Below are 24,924 nucleotides of genomic sequence, written 5' to 3' on the forward strand. Positions count from 1 at the left end.
CATGTATTCACTGCGCCTGCGCGAGACGTCACCGTATTTTTCTAGACGCAGCTGACGATGTAAACAAGAAAAGACAGTCGAGGGCAACAGGGATCAAATAGGCCGGTGTCAACGCAAATGATAGCCATTATACGCTCGTAAACGGCTGACATGGGGCTGCCCGTTACTATTAAAGTCAATTTTCGGGGGAACGTGAAGAGATTCCTGGCTCAGGATTTGGATAAACTGGAGTGGGAATCCGTTGAAGCCTGGGTAAGATGCTAGCTGAGCGTGCTGGCTAAATGCTGGCGCAGTTTGGTGGAAAGCAGGCCCAGACATGGCCTAGGCACGTAAACAATAGACCACCTGAAGGGCAGTCGATATTATTGCGTCAAAATGTGTACTCAAGCTTTAATATTTCACTCGGGGAGCACGTTGCTGAATACGTCAGGGAAAGGGGGAAGAATATGCTCTGTTTGCTGTAATATTTGTTCAGTAGCTAGCTGTGGAGGTATTTCTCAACGAGCCTGTATTGATGTTCTTACATCAGGGGACAAAAAGCTCTGGTTTTATAAGAAAATACTTCTTTCTTATTTGATCACAATTAATGGAAATTATTTTTCAGATAAAAGCATCATTTGGGATCAACCACTTTCAAGTCAAATACTTTGATGAAGATAATGAAGAGGTAAGGAAGTGCATGTTAATGTTTACATTACTGTAGCTTTATTTACATTCTTTGCGAGTGTTATGTTCAAGGTTTTTTTAAGAGTCTCCCTGATTTTTAAGCGACATAATCTCCCTCTTTCGACAATCAGTACGATTAAAAACTGCAAAAGTTAAAAAAATGCGATAAAATATGTGTTCAGGAGAAAAAATAATCCGTCAAAGTTGTGAGAAAACTTCTACCCAGTCTTAATGGTTCAAATGTATGTATATCTACAGTTTAGACCAGTGGTTCTCATAAAAGCACATTATATACTCTGCTTGGGCTGAATGATTTATGAAAAAAAATCAAATTCCAATATTTTTTCCAATATTGTGATTTAATATGCGATTAGTTTTTAATTCTGATTTTGTGTATTGAAAAAAACACATGGGATAAATCATACTATGTTCGTACCAACACAATATTAGTTAGGTTAAACTAGGGCTGAATATTCTGAGATATGTCTAATAGTGATTACTTTGACTCATACTAAAAATTTGATATGAATTGTTGTATGGAAAGGAAAGATCATTTTGTCATTATTTTTAATAGGAAAAACATCTATAAAAACAAAGATTTTTTTGCAAACTACTTTAGAAAAAAAAAAAAGTTAAATGTTTGCTTAATACAAAAACATCTCTGCTGCAAAAAAACGGTACACTGAGACATTTCAGGTTAAAGAAATATTGCACCTTCTGTGATATGAAAATTACAGTTGGCTTTATTTTGATTTGATCTTATTTTCAATAAACTGGCCAGCCTTACCTTCTGCCACGTATTTTTTTCTAGGAACACATCCACAACCTACTAAAAATAGCTTTGAGACCAACTATGGGTCTTGACCCACCAGTTAAAAACAAAGGGTTTAGACAATGCAGAGGAGCTGTACACAATGATGATCAAAAACAAGAATGCTCCACATATTGGATGCTAGGGACTCTTTTTGTTGTTTACATGGTATTGGTATTATACTTTACTGGTAGCAAAGACCAGTAGTTCTTTCTATTTTTTACTTCTTTCAAGTTGAAATCTTAAGGCACACCATATTCATATCCATGCTAAATAGCTGCTACAACATACAGTACAGTTTATATATACACAGTATCTTTTGTTGTGCAGTTTTAGAAATTTTGTATGGTAGTACAAATTCTCACAGCACACTTAGACTTGCCTAAAGACACACTAGTGTGCCTTGACACATCGTTTGAGAACCACTGGCATAAACAACCTTATTTGCAAGTGATATTTTGATACCTTAGTGCTTTTAAGGAAATACCTACAAGGTGATTTTGATGAGAAATGGTATCAAAAATATAGAGACTATTTTAAAAATCTGAGATCTTAAGTCATATTTAAATCAAGAACTACTAGGAGAGAAAGCGAGAAAAAAGCTCTGTCTAAATTGCACATTATATTGGTTGTTCATTTTCTTCTTGTTCCCAGTATTTGGTACCTAGGATTTCTGTTTTTGTTGCCTTGCTAATGAAACAGATATCAGCATAGTTTGATCTTTATTAAGTTTCAAATCAAAGTTAAAAATTCTGGCATCATGATGACCATATAAACAATAACTATTTTTGAAGCTTTTATACCTTGCATTTCTAAACAGTCTGTTTTCTCTGATCCAAAGTACCAAAGCTTAAGGAAAAAACTTCACAGCTTAAAGTCAAGTTTTTAAAGTCATGTTGCTGGAGAAAGAGGGATAGCACTTTCTAAATTGCAGAGATAAGTTGGTTGCAGATGTGTTTGTCTCTGTGGTGTCCAAAAACACATCATTATGGCTAGATTTTTCCAAGAATCATATTGACATTGAAAATTCTGGTATTGCAACAGTGATAATTGTGAAATAGTTTTTCTTGGATGTGAGGTAATTGACTCATTCTGACTTGTCCACTCTATTGCAGATTTGCATAAACAGTCAAGGTGAGAAAATAACCTTGTTTTTTATTAATTTATTGTTATTGTAAGTCAGAAACTATGCCAAAATGAACATGTTCGTTAAAGATTTAGATGAAGTTAAAAGTTTAAGCAGAAATATGAAAAATGTTCTGTCCAAGCAACTAACTTGTGTTGTTTTATTTCAGATGAATATGAAGAAGCCATCAAGGTAAGACTTTTTTCTTTTTCTTTTTGTAAAATAGAGAAGACAGGGCTTACGTTAGCAGCATAAAGCTCAGGGATGATACAGAGGGCTGCCCTATTGTCCAGGTTTTACAGACAATGAATCAACTAACAAGCAAATATGCTAATTGTCTGACAGCTCCAGGGGAGCGTCTGAGTGACGTTTAACACCAGAAAGATCAAGTTTGTTTCTCAAGGCCTTCGCCTAGGTCAATAAGAAGAATGTAAATGACTCACAGCATGGTGTTAAACAAAAGGACAAAAGAAAGATCATCACAGGAGCTATTTACGAAACTGCACACGTTGATCAGCTTTGAAGCGATACAGGAAGCCATGGCAGATAAAAATACTGTTTTCTCTCTGAATATAGAGCTGTCTGTATTAAAAAAGGAACTTGTGAGTGCTGAACAAATCTAATTTAACTATTATGAGTAACAAATTAGTCAAATAAAGAGACAGAATTCTGTTCTGGCTTTAGACGTCATGCATCATTATGTAATTAGGATTTACTGTGTGGCTGTGCTTTAAACAAACACAACACAAATATGTCACTGTTCCAGTGTAGCCACGTTCACATAGTAACCGTTGCCAAAATACACAGATGAGAAGAAAAAAAGGCACGCTTTATTTTTCCTAAAGACACATGATACTCCGACTCAGATTTATTTTTCATTTTTCACCTGTTCATGCGTTCAATGCTTGTTTTTCCATGTGTGCAGAGCGCAGAAAAGCAGGGGAACCAGCTGCACATGAACGTGTACAAGATGAAGGGGCAGGCCTGCGGAGGCCCGCTGAAGACGGAGGTGAAGGAGCTGAAAGGAGACCTCCGTCCGGCTCCTCCTTATCCATCCAGAGTTAAAACAGTGGACAAAGGCACACAGGTCACCCCAGAGCGAGAAGCTGTAAGGACACACCTCCTCTTTGACAACTTTAGTTTCCTCAAATGGGCCATGTCGGGATTATTATCTACTCTTAAATAGCTTGCATAGGATTGAAAACAGAAATTATGAGTATGTATGCAGCCTAATGCCTGCAGGGGAAACAAACATTAGTTTTGTGTTTCATTATTAAATCATCTAGAAAGAAAATATTTATGTAAGTGTTGTGGCTCTGACTCCCCACTGTGGTGAACAAACTTTCCTTAGTAATGTCTCTGGGCTGTTTATTTTCCCTAACCATGGAATAAAATTCTCTAAATAAGGAGAAGAAATCCCAAATAGTGTTACAAAAACAGAAAACTAATGAAATTTAAATTACACAGGTAAATAAAGCCAACAAAGGGTTCCTTCTCTGTGAAAGATAACTAGAAATGTTCAAGCATTTACCCACAAACCTTTGTACATTTCAAATTCATGCAAGTGCTTGAATTCATATACAACACTTTCCAAATGTATAGAGTTACAGAGTATAAATAAATATCCCACTTCTGCAATGTGGTTTGTTTTAATGGGAGTGTGATGTACTTTGATGCAGGTAACAGTGAAGGACAACAAGGGGAACAAACCAGAAGATGAGCCGCCTCCTATGTGGTTCAGATCCTACATGGAGAAGGTAATTTTAAAGAAGTTAAACAGAAATTTATATGCATTTATTCCTTAATTAAGGGTTATGTTTACCATCGACTCACACAAATAATCCTCTTGTTTCACAGTTTAAAGATGAAGTGGTGAAAGAAGTAGTGGAAAGGATGTGCAGCGACTTTTCCGGCCAGTGTTGTACCCACAAGGCTTCTGACGGGCCCCTTGAGGCCGGTGGTGCTATCGGCGGTCCTATAGGGCCCAGGCCCGGCCCCTCCACCTCAAACGGATCTCTCGGCTACACCCCAAACTGCAGCAGCTGCAACAAACTCACCTCTGAAGGGGCCTACAAGTGCAGGTAGGTGCTGAAGTGTGCTGTTTGAAATAGCCATAACAAATGTTAAGATACCTGAAGAACTGGCTGACCTTTATTCAAATCACACTTTCTCTTTAAGTGTGTTCTATTGCATTTCTATTCTCTTTAAGCAGATATCTAAGTATAGATAGTTTTTCTTCTGTAAATATAAGATATCTGAACTTTCAATTCATTATTAATCCGCAGCAAAACTGGCCTTTTTGGCCAAGCAACTTCAATTAGCTTTGCTCTGAATGTACAGAAATTAAATTTTGAAGTATTAACAAATAAAAACTAGATGTATGAATTTGAAATTTAAGATATAAACCCGTAATTAAACATTTTTACCAATATATACAAATCCATGTGCTCTAATAATACAGTTTAAGGAGTGCAAGGATGCTGAAAAAAAACCCAAACTTTTATTGATACAAATTAACAGCTGCTGAAGCATCAAACATGTTTCAGCTTAGGTTTACATCAACGTGCGAAAGAAAAATATGGCAGGAACCAAATCTCAAACCCAAACCATTTCAGATGATTAAATAGAAAAAATGTCAGTCAAGTAAGTTTAGTATAAAATCTCATAAATGAAACTCAAATAGGAGTATCCCAACATCAACAGAAGATATATTTATGAGAATTAAGTTGAAATATAATGGGGAAAACCAGTTGCAACAGATTTTGGGGTAATTTTATGACAGTAATCGGCACAAGAGCCAGGCAGTCTGGAAAGTAGTTCATCTGAAAAAGAAAAATTATGAACATAAGAAAGAGGAAAATGGGAGCTACTGATGTAGAAGCCCACAACTGCAGTCAAAATAAGGAAACAAAAAGTGAAATAAAGGAATAATTTTTAAGATAAAAGGTAAAAAATATGAGTCACAAAGTAAAAATTACAAGACAAAAAGTTAAAAATTATGGGATTGAAAATTGAAATTAAGAGATAGAAAATTATATCATAAAGAGTCATAAAAAAGTCCTTAAGTATTAGAGATGCACAATACTACCGGTATATTATCAGTATCGGAAGATATTAGCTCAGAAAGTTAAATATTGGGTGCAGACTTGGCTGGGTTGGTGGAGCATGCACCCATATGCAGAGGCTGGAGTCCGCGGGGCACCAGTCATAGTATCCATTCCTGGTCTCAGCGCTGTTTGGTGCATGTTTTCCTCCACTTTCTCCCTGTATATCCTGTCTCTCTACAGCTGCCCTATCACAATAAAGGCATCTAAAAATAGGTAAATATCTGTGTTGGCAGATATGAAAAATTCTGCCAATATTTAGGTTATAAAAATCTGTAAATATTGGCCATCAGAAAAGTAAGTCAGTGCAGGTTTAGGCCGGACCAACAGACCTACATCAGCTGAAGTCTCTTTCTTTATTCATCGTCATTTCTTACACTTTTAAGTGTGTTTAAGGACTGATTCTCAAACTTTAAATTGTGTGCAGCAAGGACCAAAGTTTTGGGTCTGAACTACATACCTCATTTAAACTGATCTCATAGTTGACTGCCTTATAATCATGATGTTTATATCACAAGTTTAACTTCATATCTCACAGTAAGACACTTTGACTAAGACATCTTCTTATCCAATCAATGTTTTCTAGTCAACCTTGTACAATTTTAAACCATTGCATAAATATTCTCCAGATTTAAGGGGAATTATTGATGGATGTTCTAGATTTCCTGGGGGAGTAAACCGGGACCTCTCTTCTATTTTATCTGGATTACTGTGATCAAACAAGCTCAGTACTGTTGTAAAACACCAGTCCAGTTCTCTTAACATCTGGGCTACCAGGTTGCCAACTTAAAAATCCATGTAGGCCACCCTTATTTTGACAGGTTTCCCCTAGAAAAAGCATTATTCTGCTATTTAATAGTTTAATTCTTCAGAATAAGCTCAGCACACCCCCTGAACATCAGCAGATGTGTTCCTAAAACTGGTAAAAATCAGTATATGGCACATTGATAGAATGAGGCATTAAATGTGCCAGAAATCTTAAAATCTGGGCTTTAATGACCAAAAAACTTATTTGCCCTATACTATTTTAAATTTCACTAACAGTCAGTTAAATCAGAAAATTCAGTCCTGGTCTGGTGTACTGAAAAATCTCATATGCTTTTAATTTTTGACTGTTTACTGCAAAAATAAAAGTGGTATTAATTTTCTCAGTTCAGGTCTTAAAAAGGTCTAAGAAAAAATCTTAAATTTTGACTTTTATCCCATTTTTATGACTTTTATCTCACAATTATGACTTTTTCTGTCATAGTTTCAACTTTTTATCCCCTAATTTGGAGTTTTCGTCTCATTATTGGCATTTACTATCTCTTAATTTTGAATTAAGATGTTTTTTATGGTGGGAATAGACTTCCATGCTGTTTGAAATACTAAGGGTACTTGAGAGACATGTTCATAGATTTATAGGTCATAGGTTATAGTTCATAGGTTATAGATTTCAGTGATAATATCTTTTGCATCAGCATTATTTTCTTGAGTTATTTTTTACCACAGAACAACATTCCTTCATCCTCATAAAATGTATTCTTCCCGCCAGCGTGTGCCCGTCCTGCATCCTGTGTGAGATGTGCAGACATAGCCATGACCCCAGCCACAACCTCGTGAGAACCAAGACTCCTCTCTCCATCCCTGAGCATGGCATGTCGGGAGAGTTGAGGTAAACCCCCAAAGACTGAGGATAAATCTCCCTACTTCTTGAAGCAAAAAGACATTCCTATATTCATCAGTGTTAGCCCTTTATTCTCTCACTTCTGCTGTATTAATGGATGAACACTTAAGAATAAGACTAGATGTTAGCGGGGCTAAATTAATGTTTTAGCAGCTACTTAACTGTAATTATTGAAGTGTGTGAATGTGTGCTTTGTTCTTGGAAAATAAACTTTTGATAGTCAACAAATAGGTGTTCCTGATGATATTCAAACCAGGTTCCCACGGCGAGGAGACAGGACAGTGCGCAAGGCCGAGCGACAGCGCCTCAAAGCTGAACGGAGGCAGCTCAGAGCTGAAGTGAAGGAAATCAAGAAGAAACTGAGACTGGAGAAGAGGGGGCTGCAGTGGAGCGGGCCCTCTACCTCAGGCAGAGCCAACCTGACAAACACGGCCTCGGCGTCCACCCAGGTCCCGGCCCTGCCCCCTCCTGCTGCCTCAGACACAGCCTCAGGTCCAGCCCCAGCCCAAGGTCCCATCCCCGCCCCGGTCCCCGACCCCCAGGCCTCCAGTCCAGAGTAAGCGCCATCTCGGGAGGGCGTCCGCCAGTGCTGGGTACCTCGAAACCCAGCATGGATGCAATAAAGTCTTTTTTTCAAGAAAAGAATCAAAATATGCCATCTTTGTAATCTAGTATGTATGAGTGTATCGCTGGCTGCTCTGGGGTGGTGGAAATGTTGGAACTACCTCAATGTGAAAACTGCTGCTGCTGCTTCATAGATTTTCTAAGAAAAATTGCTTTTGAGCTGCAAAAAAAATCTGGGGGTCCTGCTTTTTTGATTCGTAGAGAACAAAAGAGATGGGTGATTTAAGAAACCAGGGCTTTTTTCAACAATGCTCTGTACACTTGAAACTAGGGGTCCCGGGGTCTCGCACACGTCCTTGGTGCCCACTATGGCTGCGTTGTTTCTGGATGAAAATCTGCCGGACGGCACCCGTCTGGAGCCTGGAACCAAGTTCATCAAATACTGGAAGATGAGGAACTCGGGCACTATCAGCTGGACCTCAGAGACTAAGGTACCCTTCCCACCCGCCGAGAGGACAGGCCCCACTCTCTCTCTGCCCCTCCTCGCTTTACTTCCACTCTGAGCCCCCACTCAGCTCATTACCTTCTCCTAATCCTCTAACACCAGTTAAGATTTCCTATCCAGCCTAATTCCACTAATACCCCTGTTGTCTGAGATCTTTATCATTTGATTTAATTGAATTTAAGTTTTCGAGTCTTTGTCGTTGTTCAAATGTGTGCGCGTGAGTTCCTTTTTCCTTCACTTAAGTGTGTTTTATTTTCCTCTGGTCGCATGCTCTCATCTCTGTGCCTTTTTACCACTTTTAAAACCATTTTCTTCAGCTGACTTAACAATACAATAAAAGTTAAACAGCTAAACAAAACTGATATAAATGTGCTAAACAATTAAAATAAACAGGTGTGATTGTCCTGAAATTTAAAAAATAGTTTTTCAAAAATCAAGTTTAAGTTGCAAGAAAATAATCAGTTGCAGCAGAATTGTTATACCATGAAGGTAATTTTTTTTCCCAAAAAGTAGTTCTACACAAAACATTTATGAACAATAGAAACTGAAAAATGAAAGCTGCTGATAAACTCACAATTATATGGAAGCCCATTTCTTCCATTTAGAAAAATTAAAGTAAATACTTATTTAGAAGAAGAAAATGTTTAGTCCAGATTTAAAGATGATGTGTAAATATTATGTCAAAAATGTAAGAATAAAAAGTCACATTTGTAAGATAAAAATGAGCAAATTTTAGCTATTTTTGACTTTTCTGTCATAATAATGACATTTTTCATTTAGATTTCCTTTTTCATTGTGACACTTTTTAACACGGTTTTGTTGTTAAATCTTGTAAACTTTTTATCATAAAATGCCTTGTATTTTTTCCTCTGTGGTGACATTTTAACTCATTATTTTGTCGTTTGATCTGAACTTTTATCTCACAAAGTTGATTTTTTTTCCACTAAGAATTTTAACTTTTTATCAGATATTTTTCAACTTTTTTCTCACATTAATAATTTTATATCTAATAAATTTTGACTTTTTATCTCATAGTTATAACTTATTATCATTATGAATCTTATAAAAATGACCTATTATTTCATATTTTCCACTTTTATTCTCATAGTTTTGTCTTTTTAGCTCTTATCTATGACTAATTCATAAAGATGACTTTTAACTTATATTTTTCACTCCTTTTCTCATTATTCAACTTTTTTTCCCCTGAGAATTTGGACTCCACATTTCATAATCACAGCCTTTCATCTCTAATTTCAACTTTTATTTCATAATTCTGTTTTTCCTCTCTTCAATTTCAGTTTTTTTTGAAGGTTTATTTTGGGCATTTTTGTGCCTTGATATGATAGAGAAAGATAGTCTGCATACATGGGGTGCGCCTTAACCACTCAGCCACCTGCGCCCCTTCAATTTCAGTTTTTAAGTATGAATTTGAACTTTTTGTCATATATTTTTCAACTTATCATATCAATATTTTTTTGTCTTATAAATTTTGACTTTTTAATCTCATAATGATTATAAGTTATTGTCATTATGAATCTAAAAACAGACCTATTATTTCAAATTTTCCACTTTATTCTCATAATTTTGTTTTTTTTTCATCTCATCCATAATTAATGTCATAAAGATGACTTTTGAACTAATATTTTTCACTTTCTAATCTCATTATTTGAAATTTTCCCTCAGAATTTGGACTTCACATTCATAATAATGACTTTTCTTTTACAATTTTGACTTTTATTTCATAGTTATGACTTTTTCCTCTCTTAAATTTCACCTCTTATCTCAGAATTTTAATATTTTTCTTGATTTATTGTTTAGTATTTAAAATGTTTTTATATCAAACTGTATCGCTACTCAAAAGACATAATTGTTTGGAATCCAATATCTATCCACATGGAAACAAAAAATATTAAAAATAAGTAACTATTGAAAAATAAATCCTAAAAAAAAATATGAGAAAAATGACCAGAATTGTGGAATAATAATTAATCAAGATAGGAAACTTAATGAGACAAAACATGAAAATTATGAGAAAAAAAAGGCCTGATTATGAAAATTGAACTTAAGTTATGACTTAAGAATTAAGTCCTTATTAATAGATTAAAAAGTGAAAAAAAGAAAAAAAGTCATAATTTTCATAAAAAGGGTCAAAGTTTTGAGAAAGTAAGTCAAAGTTACGACATAAAAGGAGTAAAATGTCCAAATTAGGAGCAACTAAGTTGAAATAATGAAGTAAAAGAAGAAAAACCGTTATTGAACCGTTTGATAATTATTTTTGCATAATAATGACTTACTGGCATAGTATTTTGGCTTTCATTTAAAAATGAGACTTTTTGCCTCTTTAATCTCTTATTTCTGACTTGTATCAAATATGCTGGACTTTTCATCTTATAATCAGATATAATTTTCCAATAATTATGATAATTTTTTAACGTCATCATTGACTTTCTATCTAATTTTGACTTCTCTCATAGCGATGACTTATTCTCTCTTAATTCTGTCTTTACCTCAATTTAATTTTCAAATCTCATAACTTTTCATAACCTTTTTTGACTTTCTATTTCATAATCTTTACTTTTTATCAAATAATGTTATTGGTTTATCCCATTCTGACTCTTTACCTCATAATTATAACATTTTTATCTCATTTTATTTCTCAAGTTTAACCTTTTAATTTGTAATTTTGACATTTTATCTCATAATTTTGATTTAAGATTATGTTTAAAAATAATTTCTTATGTTTTAAGTGTTGTTGAGTGTGTTTTTATGTTATTTTTTCTGGTTGCATGCTGTTGTCTTTGTGCCTTTTCGCATGTGTATTCCTCTTTTGTGTTCTGTGTATGTATGTACGTGTACCCAGCTAGTGTTCATGTGGGGGAACCTCGGCCTGGCGTCAGAGGAGAGGAGGGAGGTGCCGGTCCCCCTGTTGCTGCCCGGACAGGTGGGAGTGGTCAGTGTGGCCTTTGTGGCTCCCGTGATGGAGGGGACGTACACCTCCCACTGGAGGCTGGCGCACTGCGGGTGTCAGTTCGGCCCGCGTGTCTGGTGCAGCATCGTGGTCGACCCTGGCGACAACCGCAACACGCTCGGGCATCAGAGCAAACGACTGGCAAGTGTGAAATCCACTGAATTCCTGTACAGATGCACTGAAAACATCCACCATTCTTCCATGTAGTTTAACTGAGCATCCTCCTTAATCACTGGTATTAAGTTAGACAAATGCTCATCCTTGGGCTCCTTTCCATTTGAAACATTGAAGTGAGCTGAGTTATACCTTCAGACATGCTGTACTATTCCAGCATTAATGTTGAGTTTTAAGTGGATGATTCCATGGATAACATTACAGAACGGTAATTTCAATATTACATTATTATAACATTACTTGAAGTATAACGTTAATATTTTTGCCTTTAAGTTATATTATAGCCACTTAGAATTGCCAGATCATCACATATTTTCAGTATTTAAGCGTTTTCTCCCATCTTGCAGCATTTTGAATTTTTCTTTGTGAGTCGATGGGTTAAATTACCAACATGGACGTCCACAGACTCAAATCTAGAGATGACAGTTTTCATAACGAACCTTTGATTTAGGAAATGGGATAAAAAATACCCTCTTATTATGATGTGGATATATTAATTCGCTCTTACAGACGGTGTTGCAGTAACAAAATTAAGGTCACAGTTCCACTGCTAAGCACCGGAAAGACTCGGCTCGGCAAGGGTTTGTCAGTGGACCAATGAGAAAACAACAAAGGGTTAATCTGTGATACGGAACAAGATTCCTCAAGTCCTGTATTTAAGTAGTTCTACTTGTACTTGACTGTAGTGTATCATTTTTATGTAATTTTGGTCTTTTTCCCACTTTATTTTAGAGTCAAGTACTACAAATGTTCACCTGATCCTTTGGATTTTTTTTACTGCAAAGATTATGATATTAGAAAACACTGGAGGAAGATATGAAATCCAAATTTGTAAAGACAGAAACTGTAGTTTGGCTTGTGTCTCTCCAAAAAAAAGTATTATCTCTGCAATGTGCATACTGTTTTTATGCACAGCAAATTTTTTTTTGTCTCATCTAGAGAGGATTTTCTATTCTGAACTAAAGATACTTAATTATTACAAATTTATAATCATGATTATTTTGATTAATATTCGGGTTATGATTATAGAATGCAATCAAAATGATCTTACATCTGCATCACATGAATTTATCAATCTCTTATTACTGACATTAAATAAATATATAAAGATGTATAAATATAGAAAATAATTAAACATAGAACTGATAAATAGATAAATATAAATAATAATAATTATCTTATTATCTTGATTGCTGGAAGCCAAGATCATAATTCAACCCAGGACTTGAGTAATTGCCCACCACTGCTTCTAAACCTTACAGATTATATTAAAAAAAAAGATAAATCAATTAAATCTATTGAAATATATACTCTGAATGTTTTCTTCCAAAATACAATTGCCAAAATAGGTGTAAACTTTGTATGAGTCTGGGCATAGGCAGTAGACGTCTTGGGATTCGGGGTGTTGGGTTGATGCTGGTTTTTGATATGCTCATAGTAACAGATTCATTTTAGCTGGCACATATATTGATACCGATATTTAAATGTAGTTCAGACCTAAAACTTAAGTCCTTAAAACACTTTAAAATCAAAGGAATGTGGAATAACAAAGAAAAACACTTAAGCTGACGTGGGTTTGTTGGTCCTGTCTAAAACTACGAACTTGTTCTTTTATACATCCAGTATTTTCAGCTGATTTAGGCCAATGTTTGCTGTTAATGTCATTAGAAGTGTTCTTATTTGCCAACACTTGTAATAAACTTTTTAAGCTAATATCTGCCAATACAGATATTATATCCATCCCTATATGTAGTATCTAAATTGAAACAATAAACATAATTTTATGACCAAAATTGAATTAGTACACTGTTTATGCCATCATATAAATGCAAATTTGAGGCCTTTAAATCCAGATGTTTTTTTTTATATAACAAAAAACAAGGTTGGAGTTAAAACAAATGAAAGTAAGTAGATTTCCAAGGCTTAACTTTATTTTTATTCCCGTCACACCATTCTCTAAAAATCATCAGAGTTAGCTGGTAAGATTTCAGCAGGCCCGAGCCCTGGATTGCATCCACCGGGTAAAGCTTCTATTAATACCTGGCATTATTTTAAAAAATGCTGCTTTATATAAATCAAATGCAATAAAACATTGCTAACTGAGCTTGACCTTCACACTAATGTTATTGCACTCTTAGTTCTGTAAGGATCATTTTACAGAGAATACCTGGAGTAATCTCAGTCGCTTGGAATTTAAATGTAGGTCTTTCACTTGTCATGCATTATTCTATTTTACATGTTTGTTTTAAATTAATGAGTTTAAATAAAATGCCGGATTCCTTTCTCTCATAGAAACTAAGGCTGAACGATTTGGCAAAATAATCTAATCAATCAATATTGGGATTGCAATTTGATATGCGATTATTTAAGTTTGTCATCTTATTTATTTTCCAACAAACACAAGCAATAAATAGCTCTATATTATAACCAATACAATATTACATTAAACACAGGCTGAACCATTTTGAAAAAATATATAATTGTGATGATTTTGACTTGAATTGCAAATTATTATATTGAAGGGAATGGTGTCATTGTTTGGTATTCTAATTTTTATTAAGACAAACTTACAAAAATGAAGAGAATTAGATTTTTGTAGAGAATTCTTAAAAATGGCACTTGAATTGTTGCATTACATGCAACGCATAATAACATCTCTGCTGCAAAAAAAGTGCACAGGCATTTCAACACAATTTCAGGTCAAAGAAATATTGCACTCTCTGCAATTTCAAAGTTGCAGCAGGCTATACTGCAATCTAATCTAATTTTTGATTAATTGCCCAGCCCTAATAGAAATGGATATCACTGAGAAAATGATTTAACATAGAAAATCAAAATAATTGTTGCAGTATGGATTGTTTGAGAGTCTCTGAAAGTCCTGGTTTAAAGTTTGCAATTAATAATGTAAACATAAAGATCTAAAAGTTTGGGGAATAAAATCTATAAATCAGAATAATTAAATAATAACAGCTGATGCTCATTACTATAACATTAAAAGTTATAATTTATGTGTGTTCTTTAATGACTCTAATGGTGCTGTTTTTGTTTTTTTGCTCCAGAAGGAGGATGTTAAAGCAGCAGAGAAGAAGAAGGAGGTAAGGCCTAAGGACGGCGGTCCTGGCTTCACTGTAGACCTGAACAATGAAGACTTGTACTTCCCCTCAGTGGACCTGCTGACCGCACAGGTGCACACGCTCAGACTGCTCCACTATCAGCTGATTGAGACATGCATGAGTCATTTATTTAGGGCATTTATTTATGCATGAGAAAACTGATCAGTGTAACAGCATTTTTTGTGTGTTTTTAGGATCTGCTGTCATTTGAGCTGCTGGATATAAATATTGTGCAGGAGCTGGAGAAGGTTCCTAACAACACTCCTGTGGGTAAGCAAACATTATTAGAGGTAAAGTAGTAACAACATTTTCTTTAAATATTCAGACTGTAGTTTTTAACAGTATTGCTGTTTTATCTCTTCCTTATCCACAGCTCTGACGCCCTGCATATCCCCTCTGCCCCATGATGCACCACTGCTGGAGAAGGCCGTCTCTTCACAGATGAAAGACGATACAGAGGTGTCAGGGGTCAGAAAGCTTTTTGGTAAGTCTGGTTTTTACAACTTAATGCTTGTGGTCATGTGTGCTTTATGGGTTGTATTTTTCCTCTTGGTTTTATGCAACAAAGAGCAGCAAAATTTGATGCAGCAGTCAACACAGAAAAAAGTAATTTTAGATGCGGGTTTGATTCCTGTGTCGGGCGTCACGCTCATGACTCTTCAGTGACGACATTCTCTGGCCAATCAGTGGCCTGCAGTCGGTCGATGTCACCTTTTAGTATCCGCTCAGCTCGCTTGGAACCAGAGCAGAGCAGGTACTAAAGTATCTGGTAGGAGGTACCAGCCCGTGGAAACGCAACACAAACCGAGTAGAGTCGAGCCAAGTCGAGTAGAGTAGGGCTAAGACGGGCCGGTGGAAAGGTGCCATTAGTTAGCTTGCCTAACTGCTAAAATATCTTAATTGTTAAGTAGGTGACTTTTTTAGCACCAAGTTAGATACTGTCTTCTAATGTTTATCTTGTTCTCAGCAGGAGTGAAGCTGAGGCAGCAGAGGGAGCAGCCGGAGCCCGTGGCCCATGAGGAGGACCGGGAGGAGGAGATCAGCGGAGCTCAGTTCCTCTGTGAGACCGTCATCCGCTCCCTCACATTAGAGGAGGCTCCCGACCACAGACCCCTGCGCAGAGCTCAGCACAGCAGCCTTAAACCAAAGGGTGGGTAGCAATCTAGCTTCCCTTTATCATATTAATACTTTACCTTCCACTGTAATGATCTCAAAAAGCTTTATTTGTTTGTTTTGTTTTTAATTTAGCTTTCTATAACAGATCCCTGACTTTGTGGTTTTATTCCTTTAAATTGCAGTTGTCTCCCGGGGTCCCAGCTTTCGCTCTGTAGATGTTGAGAAAACCGAGAGAGTGCAGGATGGAAAGGAGAAGATCTGTGCCATCAGACTGGAGAGTTTAGCCCTGCCTCCAAACGCTGGTCTCAACCTGATCAGCAGGGAGGAGGAAACAAGACCAGGTCAGGACATTTTACCTTCATTATATTTTTCTGCATGTTTCAGCCTCAGATCATTGTTTTTCTTTTATTTCTCCTTTTTAATTCTAACCAGTTGCCTATATCTACTAGCTAAATTTAAAACAACCTGTCTTAAACATTGGTGCATACAGATTTCCCTCATAACTTTGGCATAATCAATATTTTCAGCCTTATATGCAGTCTTTAGTGGCTCATTTTGGTGATTTTCTTTTTCACCCATCAGTTCTCTTGCTGGAGCCGGCAAATGAAAACCTGCAGATCAGTTCGCCTCCTGATAAAGAGGATGAAGAGGTCATGGTTTTGAATGAGATGAAGAGCATGAGGGATGCCCAAGAGGAGAGAGGAAACAAAGGAGAAGACTGGGAGGAGGTGAGAATTACACATTTGTGCTTTCTCTTATATATAATGTTCGCTGAACAAGAAAGCCAAAGATAAAGCTTTGTATGAGCAAAGATAATTAGCTACAATAGAATAGAATAGAATGAACACTTTCATCCTCATGTATTAACGGTAAGAGACTTTTTTGTAGTTCTTGATCACCTCCTCTCCCTGTGTCCCAGGTCAGCAGCCAGACCTCCTCAGTCTCCTCTTGCGACGATTACATCATCGTCCTCCCAGACTGCTTCGACACCAGCCGGCCTCTTGGCGAGTCCATGTACAGCTCTGCCATGTCACAGCCCGACACCAACGCTGCTGCTCTTGAGAGCTCAGCCAACCCAGATGAAGAGAAAGAAGGAGAGTCAGAGGTCGATGCGGCAGCTTCGCTGAGAGAGACACAGGAGGAGACGGAGGTGGATGACGACGATGACGATACTCCTGTGAACACCTGGCTTCCAATTCTCCCTCCATCCATCCACAGCAGTGTGAACCAGATGCTGTGCGCTTCTCAAACTCTTGACGCCACCACGCTCACCCCGGAAGTGGTGCCACCTCCTGTGCTGCCTGAACCCCTGCTGCCTCCACCGGCCCTCTACTCACCCAGGTTAGGGGAGCTCAGACATGTGGGCTTTATGCAGTTAGGGAATTGAAGTCCTTTATTTTTGGAGAGGTGCTATAAAGATTTCTTTTTAATCTTCACTCCAAGCACCAGGACCACTTGCAGATATTAGTTTGTAATCTTGCAAAGCAGATGGGTTTGCCAGACTCCATCTCTGTCATCAGGCAAATCAATCTTGAAAAGCTCCGTTTGTGCTGAACTGAACACTTCTCAGACCAATCAGCATCATTTAAGGAGAATGAGGCAGTAGCTATGGGCGGGGTTTAGTTGTACTCAAAACAGTTTGCAATCCAGTGCAGTGATTAGCTTGGATTTAGCTGTAGCATAGTTTCTGTATGTAATAAAAATGAAAAACAACACTAAAAGCTTTTCATAATGTGAAAGATGTTTTCGCTCTTCTGCTGACCTGCTTCAGCCCGAGTTTGTGAGGTGGAAAGTGTTGTGAAGTGAGTGGTTGTATACAATGGCTGCTAGTGGAGTGATTAGCTCGGACTTAGCCACAGCGGCAGTTTTGTCAGAACCGGACAACATTTCTTTATTAAAACAAGTGCAGAGAGCAAAACTGAAAGCTTTTCATCACGGAAAACATGTTTTCGCTCTTCTCCCCGTCTGCTTCAACATAGGTTTGCGATCGTTGCAGGTGGGGTCTGCCGGTGTATCCAGTGGCTGCGGCTGTGGTAGCTGTTAGCTCGGATGTCGCTGTAGGAAAGCGGCAGTTTAACCAGAATTGGACCTCATTTTCTTATTAAAACAAGAGCATAGAGCCACACCAGAGGCAATCAACAATCTATGGCAGCGGTAGCCAAGAATTTTCTGAAAAGTCCTGCCCTTCCCAAATGCTTTCTATGGGAGCTTTCCCAGCTTTCCCAGGTGAAATATGTCTTTGCAATGGATATTTAAAACAACCTATCTGGTGTGTCAGGTACTGTTTTCATTCCCATTGAGCGGATAGCCTTGTTTCTGGCCGTTCTGACACTCAGTCCAGCTGAGCCAGTGTGCTGCATGCTGAAAGTGACCTCAGGGCATACCCTCTATTAAATAAAACTAAAAAGTAGACCGATTTCTTGCAGATTTCCAGCCAAATTTATCTGAGCATCACCATGGAAGCCAAGTATGAGTCCTAACTCTTGTTTGTCAAGAAAATAGCTGGTCCAAATTAGCAGGTTTGTAGCAGACCTGCAGGACAGCCAGAATCCCTTGAAAATATTGCAATTAAAGAGCTTCTGGCATTCTTTACTTTCTATTTCTTGTAATTTTTTGCACATTTATGGTTTACGTTTTTGTCAAACTCCTGTTTTTTTAATAACCCCTGCAAAGCAGATGGATACACTCGTTTCTGGGTTTCTCACTGGCAAATCCATCTTGCAAAGCTCTTGCTGGACTGTTTGGGTCGGTTAGAAAGTGGCAGGACCAATCAGCGTCAAGGGGCAGTACTTTTGGGCATGGCACAGTCGTGTTGTAAGCAAGCAGCAACAGTAGACTGGTGCAGATATGGCAAAAAACATTAGCATGGATGCTGCTAAAGCGTCAATTTTATCAGAACTTGACGACATTTCTTTGTTAAAATAAGAACAAAGAACAGCAGTGAGTTCTTTTCCTTTCAAAAACTACAAAAGTCATGTACTGACATGTCTACAGTCACCATGGTTCATGTTATGCAGTTCTATATGGATTTATGCCTCGGTAGCGGCCAAGTCACGTGTTTTGTTGATCTGATTGGCCCGTAAAGATGCGACAGTCAGACTGTTCATCCATTAACCTTCTGAGTATTTTTTTCAAAAGCTCTGCCATTTCCCAAACGCTGTCTTACGAAGGTTTACCAGATGGATGTGTGAAACAAATCACATTATTTCTTTCTATGTGTTTCAGGTCTGAGGCACTGTACCTGGCTGAGGACCCCAGCCCTCCGGCCTGTGACCCATATGAGCCGCCCCAACCAAGGGTCCACCTAAATGGTAAGTATATTTTACTTTTTAATCCCTGCTTGTTTGTCTTTTACAGTTTGAAAGCTGCAGTTAGATTAAAAACAGGGTTGCCTAACCTCACTCTACTGACTCACTTTGTTAACACGACTTAGCGGTTTGGTAAAATAGAGAGAGGAAACACATTTTGTCCTTTGTGGGATGACAGGAAGCCAGCTAACACACAGGCTTTTAGGATTTGTTGCTTCAGCATAATGCTCTGTTCCTCATCTAATATTTTCTGTTTTTGGCTGTGTGTGTTTTTTTTATTCGCTCTGCAGTATCATCTGGTGGTCTGTCGAGATCAGCAGGCTCAGCATCCAGTGCCTTTGAGACATATAACCCCAGACCCAGATACGCTTTGCAGCCAAGGTGCAACACAACAAAAGAGTAGATATGCTTATACTTTGAAGGAACTAATCCTGTTGATATTCTATAAGTAATTTTCTTTTCTTTTGGTCTAACATTTTATTGCTTTACTCTGATTTTATAATCAGTATCATTACAGAAAGGTTTGTTAATAATTGTCTCTCATTTCCTTTTTTTTAAACAATCCTAACTGGAACATTATGTCCTCTTCAGTTGTGTTGTCTAACCCAAAGTAACCACATCCTTTCTTTATGCAAGAGGCCAAGGAGGCATCACAGAGGGATTCGTCAAGGGGGCCCTTTCTGTGGCAGCGTCTGCTTATAAAGCTCTCTTCACTGGACCAAACTGTTCAATACAGGTATGTCACAAAGATACCCTCCTTTTCTAATATATCCAACCAACGTGGATTACAAAAATCTAAATATTACAAGACTACAACTCTGATGGTGATGATTCTAAGTGTCAAAAACATGCATGTATATGCTCAGGGCTATTTAACAATGCTTTTTGTCGTCACTGTTAAACATGGAAATCTGTAGTCCAGCTCTTAGTGGCAATTAAAGGCCTTTTTTTCTTTACTCCTGTGTGACATTTCACCTTCACTATGAATGTCACACAGGTGTAATGGGGGCAAAGTGATCCCCACCCTGTACTGTCTTCAGAGGTAGTAACAGAGGCAGAAAAGTTACAAAAAAGGTGGAGGCATCAGGGTAGCACAGCACTAGGTGTGTGTACAAGTCTCACTATGTGTTCATGTGCTTACTAGCCAAAATGCACTGTGAATGAATCATCTGAGACATTTTATATTACACAGTTGCAGTTATCAGTGTGAATGTCCTAAGATGTAACAACAGGAGGGCTTTATTACTGCACTGGTGTGGAAATGCACTTTGGAAAAAACACCTTGTCTCTTACTCTTAAAATTTAATCAAAAAGGAGGAGTCTGTGTGAGATTTTTTTGGGATCACCTAATTAGGCTTTACCTCACAATGAATTTTAACATCTTATATCACATAAAAATCAATATTTTTTAAGGGATCTATTTTAAGTGCAAATCAATTGGTGTTGCTTGTAACCCACAGAAAATCAGAAGCCTATTCTGCAGTTCTCCTAATGTTTTTGGAGATTTTTGCATCTTCTAACTTGTTTTACTGCAACATAACCATCTAACTGCACCGTAATTTCAAGCTGCAGCAAGCACCTGGTTTGACCAGTAAGAAGTCTGATTAACTGCTGAACCCAGCCTACCCAACACCAACCAGCTAACACAGAGAGTTAACTTGTCACAATAGTTGAAATTTAGCAGCTGAAGAAGCACACATTTCTCTTAGTAGAGCTTAAAGGAATGCTAACATCATCACAAACCCAGGTTTAAATGAATGCTGGTGATGCACTGCGTCAGCCACATGTTCAATAGGTCACTGTTTCATCATAACAGGTTTATAAGGTTATAAAAAGGGAGTGTGTTGTTTCCATGGCCTCATTTCCTCAGCTGTTAAAACATAAAGCTACTAAATGAGCTTCTAATTTAAAGCTTAACTCCAACCAAAGTTAAAATCATACAAGATTAGAAGAATACTGTGTTTGCCGGTGTTTTTGTGCATAATGTGGCGCAGATCTACACTGAGATCAGATTTTGGAGGTCAAAGGTCGCTGCAGCCTTTCTCATTGTGATGTGGCAGCGACCTTGCACCATATTACCCCCTTGGTAATTACATACAAAGGCAAGCAAGTGCCTGGTGGAAGCACTAGTTCATTCTTGTAGCTCATAACAGGGCATCAGTTTTAATTTCCTTTTCATTGCCAGTTAAATGCTCACTACAGCAGCTTAAAAACATGCACTATATGGACAAAAGTAATTGGCTGACAGACCATCATACCAACAGGGACTGTAAGGACATTGTATTCATGTACATGTTGCATTTTTAACTGTGGACAATGAAATAATCTGAAATAAAATCAATATTTTGTCTAATTAATGTATTATTGCTGAAAATGTTATTTCCTTCCAAATTAGGTACTTAAAGCCTTCAACAGTGAGATTAGTCCCTACCACCTCTACTGCACAAGGTGGTGATTGAGATACTTCAGCTATATATTTCTGGAGCTCTCTTTATGCCATGTTGTGATTGGCCAAAAACACATGCAGGAAACAGATCTTCTGTGAAGATTCTCGGAGGGGGGACATTGCACTCCCAAAGAGTGTTATGTGGAAAATTGAGGCAAAAACTTGCAACTTTAATCAAGATAACAATTACAAGTATGTGTTGCTGAATTACAGAAATACTGGTGTGCTTGTCTGATAAGCCGCTTTATTGAAGGTTTTATCTAAACCTCAAGAAAAGAAGTTGAACAATAGCATACCATATTTTTGCCCTCTCAAATGTTCTGAATTTAATAACCTTCTTGTGGCCAGATGGGAAGCCGTGGGGGGCCTGATGTGGCCCCTGGGCCTCCACTTGGTGATCAATGCTGTAGTGCATTTATGGGGTCAGGCACTCATGTTGGATGAGAAGGCCTAGCTCGAATCTCCGTTCTGGCTCGTCCCAAAGGTGCTCAATAGGGTTGAGGTTAGGGCTTTGTTCAGGCCAGTCGAGTTCTTCCAAACTCATTCAAACCATGTCTTTATAGTCCTTGCTTTGTGCACTGGGGTACAGCCATGTTGGAATAGAGAAGGGCCTTCCCCAAACTGTTGCAACAAAGTTGGAAGCATAGCATTGTCCAAATTGTCTTGTTATGCCTAAGCATTAAGATTGGCCTTTACTGGAGATAAGGAAATTAGCCCAAACCCTGAAAAATGTCCCAATCTCCTTCACCAAACTTCACAGTTGGCACAGTGCAGTTAGGCAGGTAATGTTCTCCTGGCATCTGCAAAACCCAGTTGAAGTTCAGAACTCTTCAGCCATGGAATCAGCAGAGTGTTGGCAACTTTAATGCACCATGAACCTTAGCAGTTGCTGACCCTGCTCTGTGATTTTATGTGCAATTCCACTTTGCGGCTGAGCTGCTGTTGTTCAAACGCTTCCACTTTTTAATAATATCACGCACAGTTGACTGTGGAATATCCAGCAAGGATGAAAATTCACAAACCACCTCATTGCAAAGGTGGCGTCCATCACAGTGCCATGCTTGAAGTCACTGAGCTCTTCAGAACGACCCATTTAGTATCACAAATGTTTGCAAATAGACACTGCATGCTTGATTTTATCCACCTATGGCCACAAGTCTGATCGAATCACCTGGATTCAATAATTGACAGGTGTGGCCCAATACTTTTGTCTGTATCTCACATATATTTTTGTTTCTCCTCCCTTGAAGCGAGGCATCGACCCGGCCACCAGACAGGACCCTTCCATGATGGCGATGCTGCTGGAGATGGGCTTCAGAGACCAGCAGCTCAACCAGCGGCTGCTGAGGAAGCACAGCTACAGCCTGCTGCACACCGTCAACGAGCTGGTGCAGATGGCCGAAGACAGCCAGAGCAAAGCTGTCAACACTCTGCACTGAAGGAAAAGCTACTCCTCTTTAAGGCTTTAAGAGTTGAAGAAGGAATTTATTAGAATTTTAAACATGATTTAAAAAAAATATTTAGATGATGACCTGCGTATCGCTCACCCTTTACAGCGTCTAGCTTTATTTTGAATTATGTAAAGACAAAGGAAATATGATTCATGTGATTTAATGCTTTTCCAAATTGGTAGTCTATTTGGACAAAGATTGATAGAAATTAGACAAAAGAGTTTATTTAAAAATGAAAATATAAAGAGGAGCATTTATTTCTGAAACACTTGATTAGAAAAAATGGCTTTCCCGCCTTTGCCTTTCCTTTAGCTTCAACATTTTGCTGAAATTAACCACACGCACACCTGTAAATGACTATGAATAGCGGTGAACCTTTGCCATGCCTTGTTTACCTGGCCCATGAAGCCTTCTGTGTTGGTGTTACGCTGCGGTTGCTGTAGTTTCGACGGGACAAAAAGTGTGTATTCCAGCTCTTCATCTTCGTGTTTGTGTGGCTGTCGTAGCTGCTTCCTCGGCACTGAAACTCATCGTCTTTTGAAAGGGCTTTGGCTAGTCGAAGTTACTATTGTTGAATGTCATAAAATGATAGAAATGTCCTGCAAAAGCCTGCTCTCGTTTGAGTCGATGCTACTGGAGCTTCATGGATATTCTGGGTGTCAAGGGTCAGCAGTGCAGTAGTAAGAAAAACAAGATAATTAAGACTTTTCTCGTAGTGAAATCTGCCTAAACAATGCAATCTTTTTCTGTATCAGAGTACTGTTATTTTAGACGTTGACATGTGGAATGTATACAAAACTGTCCGAGCGCATCGCCGTTCGGACTCGGATGTTTTCTACCGCTTTTTAGGAGACACCTGCATGACAGGTAGAGGCTTTAGAGATGAGTCGTGTTCTTGTGGTCTTAGCACAGTCAGTGGAAATTAAAAAAAAGTCTGCTCTGCATCATTGTTTCTCTCTCCTGCCTGCATTTTGTCCTCATTCAGCCACAAAAAATAAACCTAGCAACAGCCATTTAGCACTAATCCAAGCTGAGATGTCTCAAACTACACATTCCTCGATCTCATAGTGGAACCAAGTATATTTTACTTTCATTACATTGCCTTTTAGAATGATTTTAAGTTTACTGACATACATGTGGTGATTTGACATTTGTGGTGTGAGTGTGCAGGTTTAAGTTAACGTATGCCTCTTTTACTTTCATTTATACCTTCTCTATGTGTGCGGTTGAGGAGTTTTCAAACCATATTTTCATATGTTGATTGTTCGTGTTGAAAAAAACTTGCTCTAGAGAAAACTTGTGACTATATCTACCACTGTATGCTTGTCAAACTATTCTTCTGCCACAGTGTAAACATTGAATACCCTTCAGCTGTCAGTCCGCCAATAAACTATTTGCACATCGCTGTTGTGTCTTTGTTCTCTGTTAATGAGAAATGTAGGTCAAACCACACCGCACAACGTATGTCTCCTAAAGAGACCGACAGTTAACACCTTCAGTTTGAGGTTAACTGTTCTGAGGTTGCAAAGGTTAGTTTGTGCTCTGATAATACTGCAGTTTTAACAGTGATGTGTGAGAGTTCAGCATATTTAAATAGGCCAATAAGAATCGGCACCTCATTGTGAAAGGGTTTGTCTGTTCCTGTGTACCCAGGAGCTAGGTTGTCCATCCATCCATCCGCTATCTACAGCACTTATCCTGTTAAAGGTCATAGAAGCTGGAGCCATTGGGCAAAAGGTGGGTTACTGCCTGGACTGATAGCCAATTACAGTCATCAATGAAACTCACAAGCATGTTTTTGGACTTTAGAAAAAAGCCAGAATACAAAGAGAGAGTCCACACATGCAAGGGGAGAACATGTAAATTCTACATAGAAAAGCCCAGTCTGACCAGGATTTGAACCAGC

At 38.0% G+C, this 24,924-nt stretch overlaps 1 protein-coding gene across 6 annotated transcripts; it reads left to right on the top strand.

Moving 5' to 3' along the window:
- The first annotated feature begins 6 nt into the window (after positions 1-6).
- On the top strand, positions 7-24,421 carry nbr1a (NBR1 autophagy cargo receptor a). Of its 6 annotated transcripts, none has more exons than XM_041815718.1 (22): positions 7-252; positions 605-667; positions 2,593-2,611; positions 2,773-2,795; positions 3,529-3,711; positions 4,283-4,360; positions 4,461-4,684; positions 7,242-7,361; positions 7,630-7,929; positions 8,269-8,428; positions 11,303-11,551; positions 14,644-14,769; positions 14,892-14,967; positions 15,071-15,181; positions 15,665-15,847; positions 15,996-16,154; positions 16,396-16,541; positions 16,733-17,154; positions 19,039-19,124; positions 19,412-19,520; positions 19,758-19,857; positions 22,818-24,421. In XM_041815718.1, exons 1-22 carry the CDS (start codon positions 151-153, stop codon positions 23,004-23,006), a joined length of 3,228 nt encoding a protein of 1,075 aa, XP_041671652.1. In that variant the 5' UTR covers positions 7-150; the 3' UTR covers positions 23,007-24,421. The 6 variants fall into 6 exon arrangements, with proteins under 6 accessions (XP_041671652.1, XP_041671654.1, XP_041671653.1 ...); XM_041815720.1 differs by having other exon boundaries at positions 19,412-19,502; XM_041815719.1 differs by having other exon boundaries at positions 15,668-15,847.
- Positions 24,422-24,924: the final 503 nt, after the last annotated feature.

Source organism: Cheilinus undulatus, linkage group 20 (genome assembly GCF_018320785.1).
Source record: "Cheilinus undulatus linkage group 20, ASM1832078v1, whole genome shotgun sequence".
In the NCBI taxonomy this organism is placed as follows: Eukaryota; Metazoa; Chordata; class Actinopteri; order Labriformes; family Labridae; genus Cheilinus; species Cheilinus undulatus.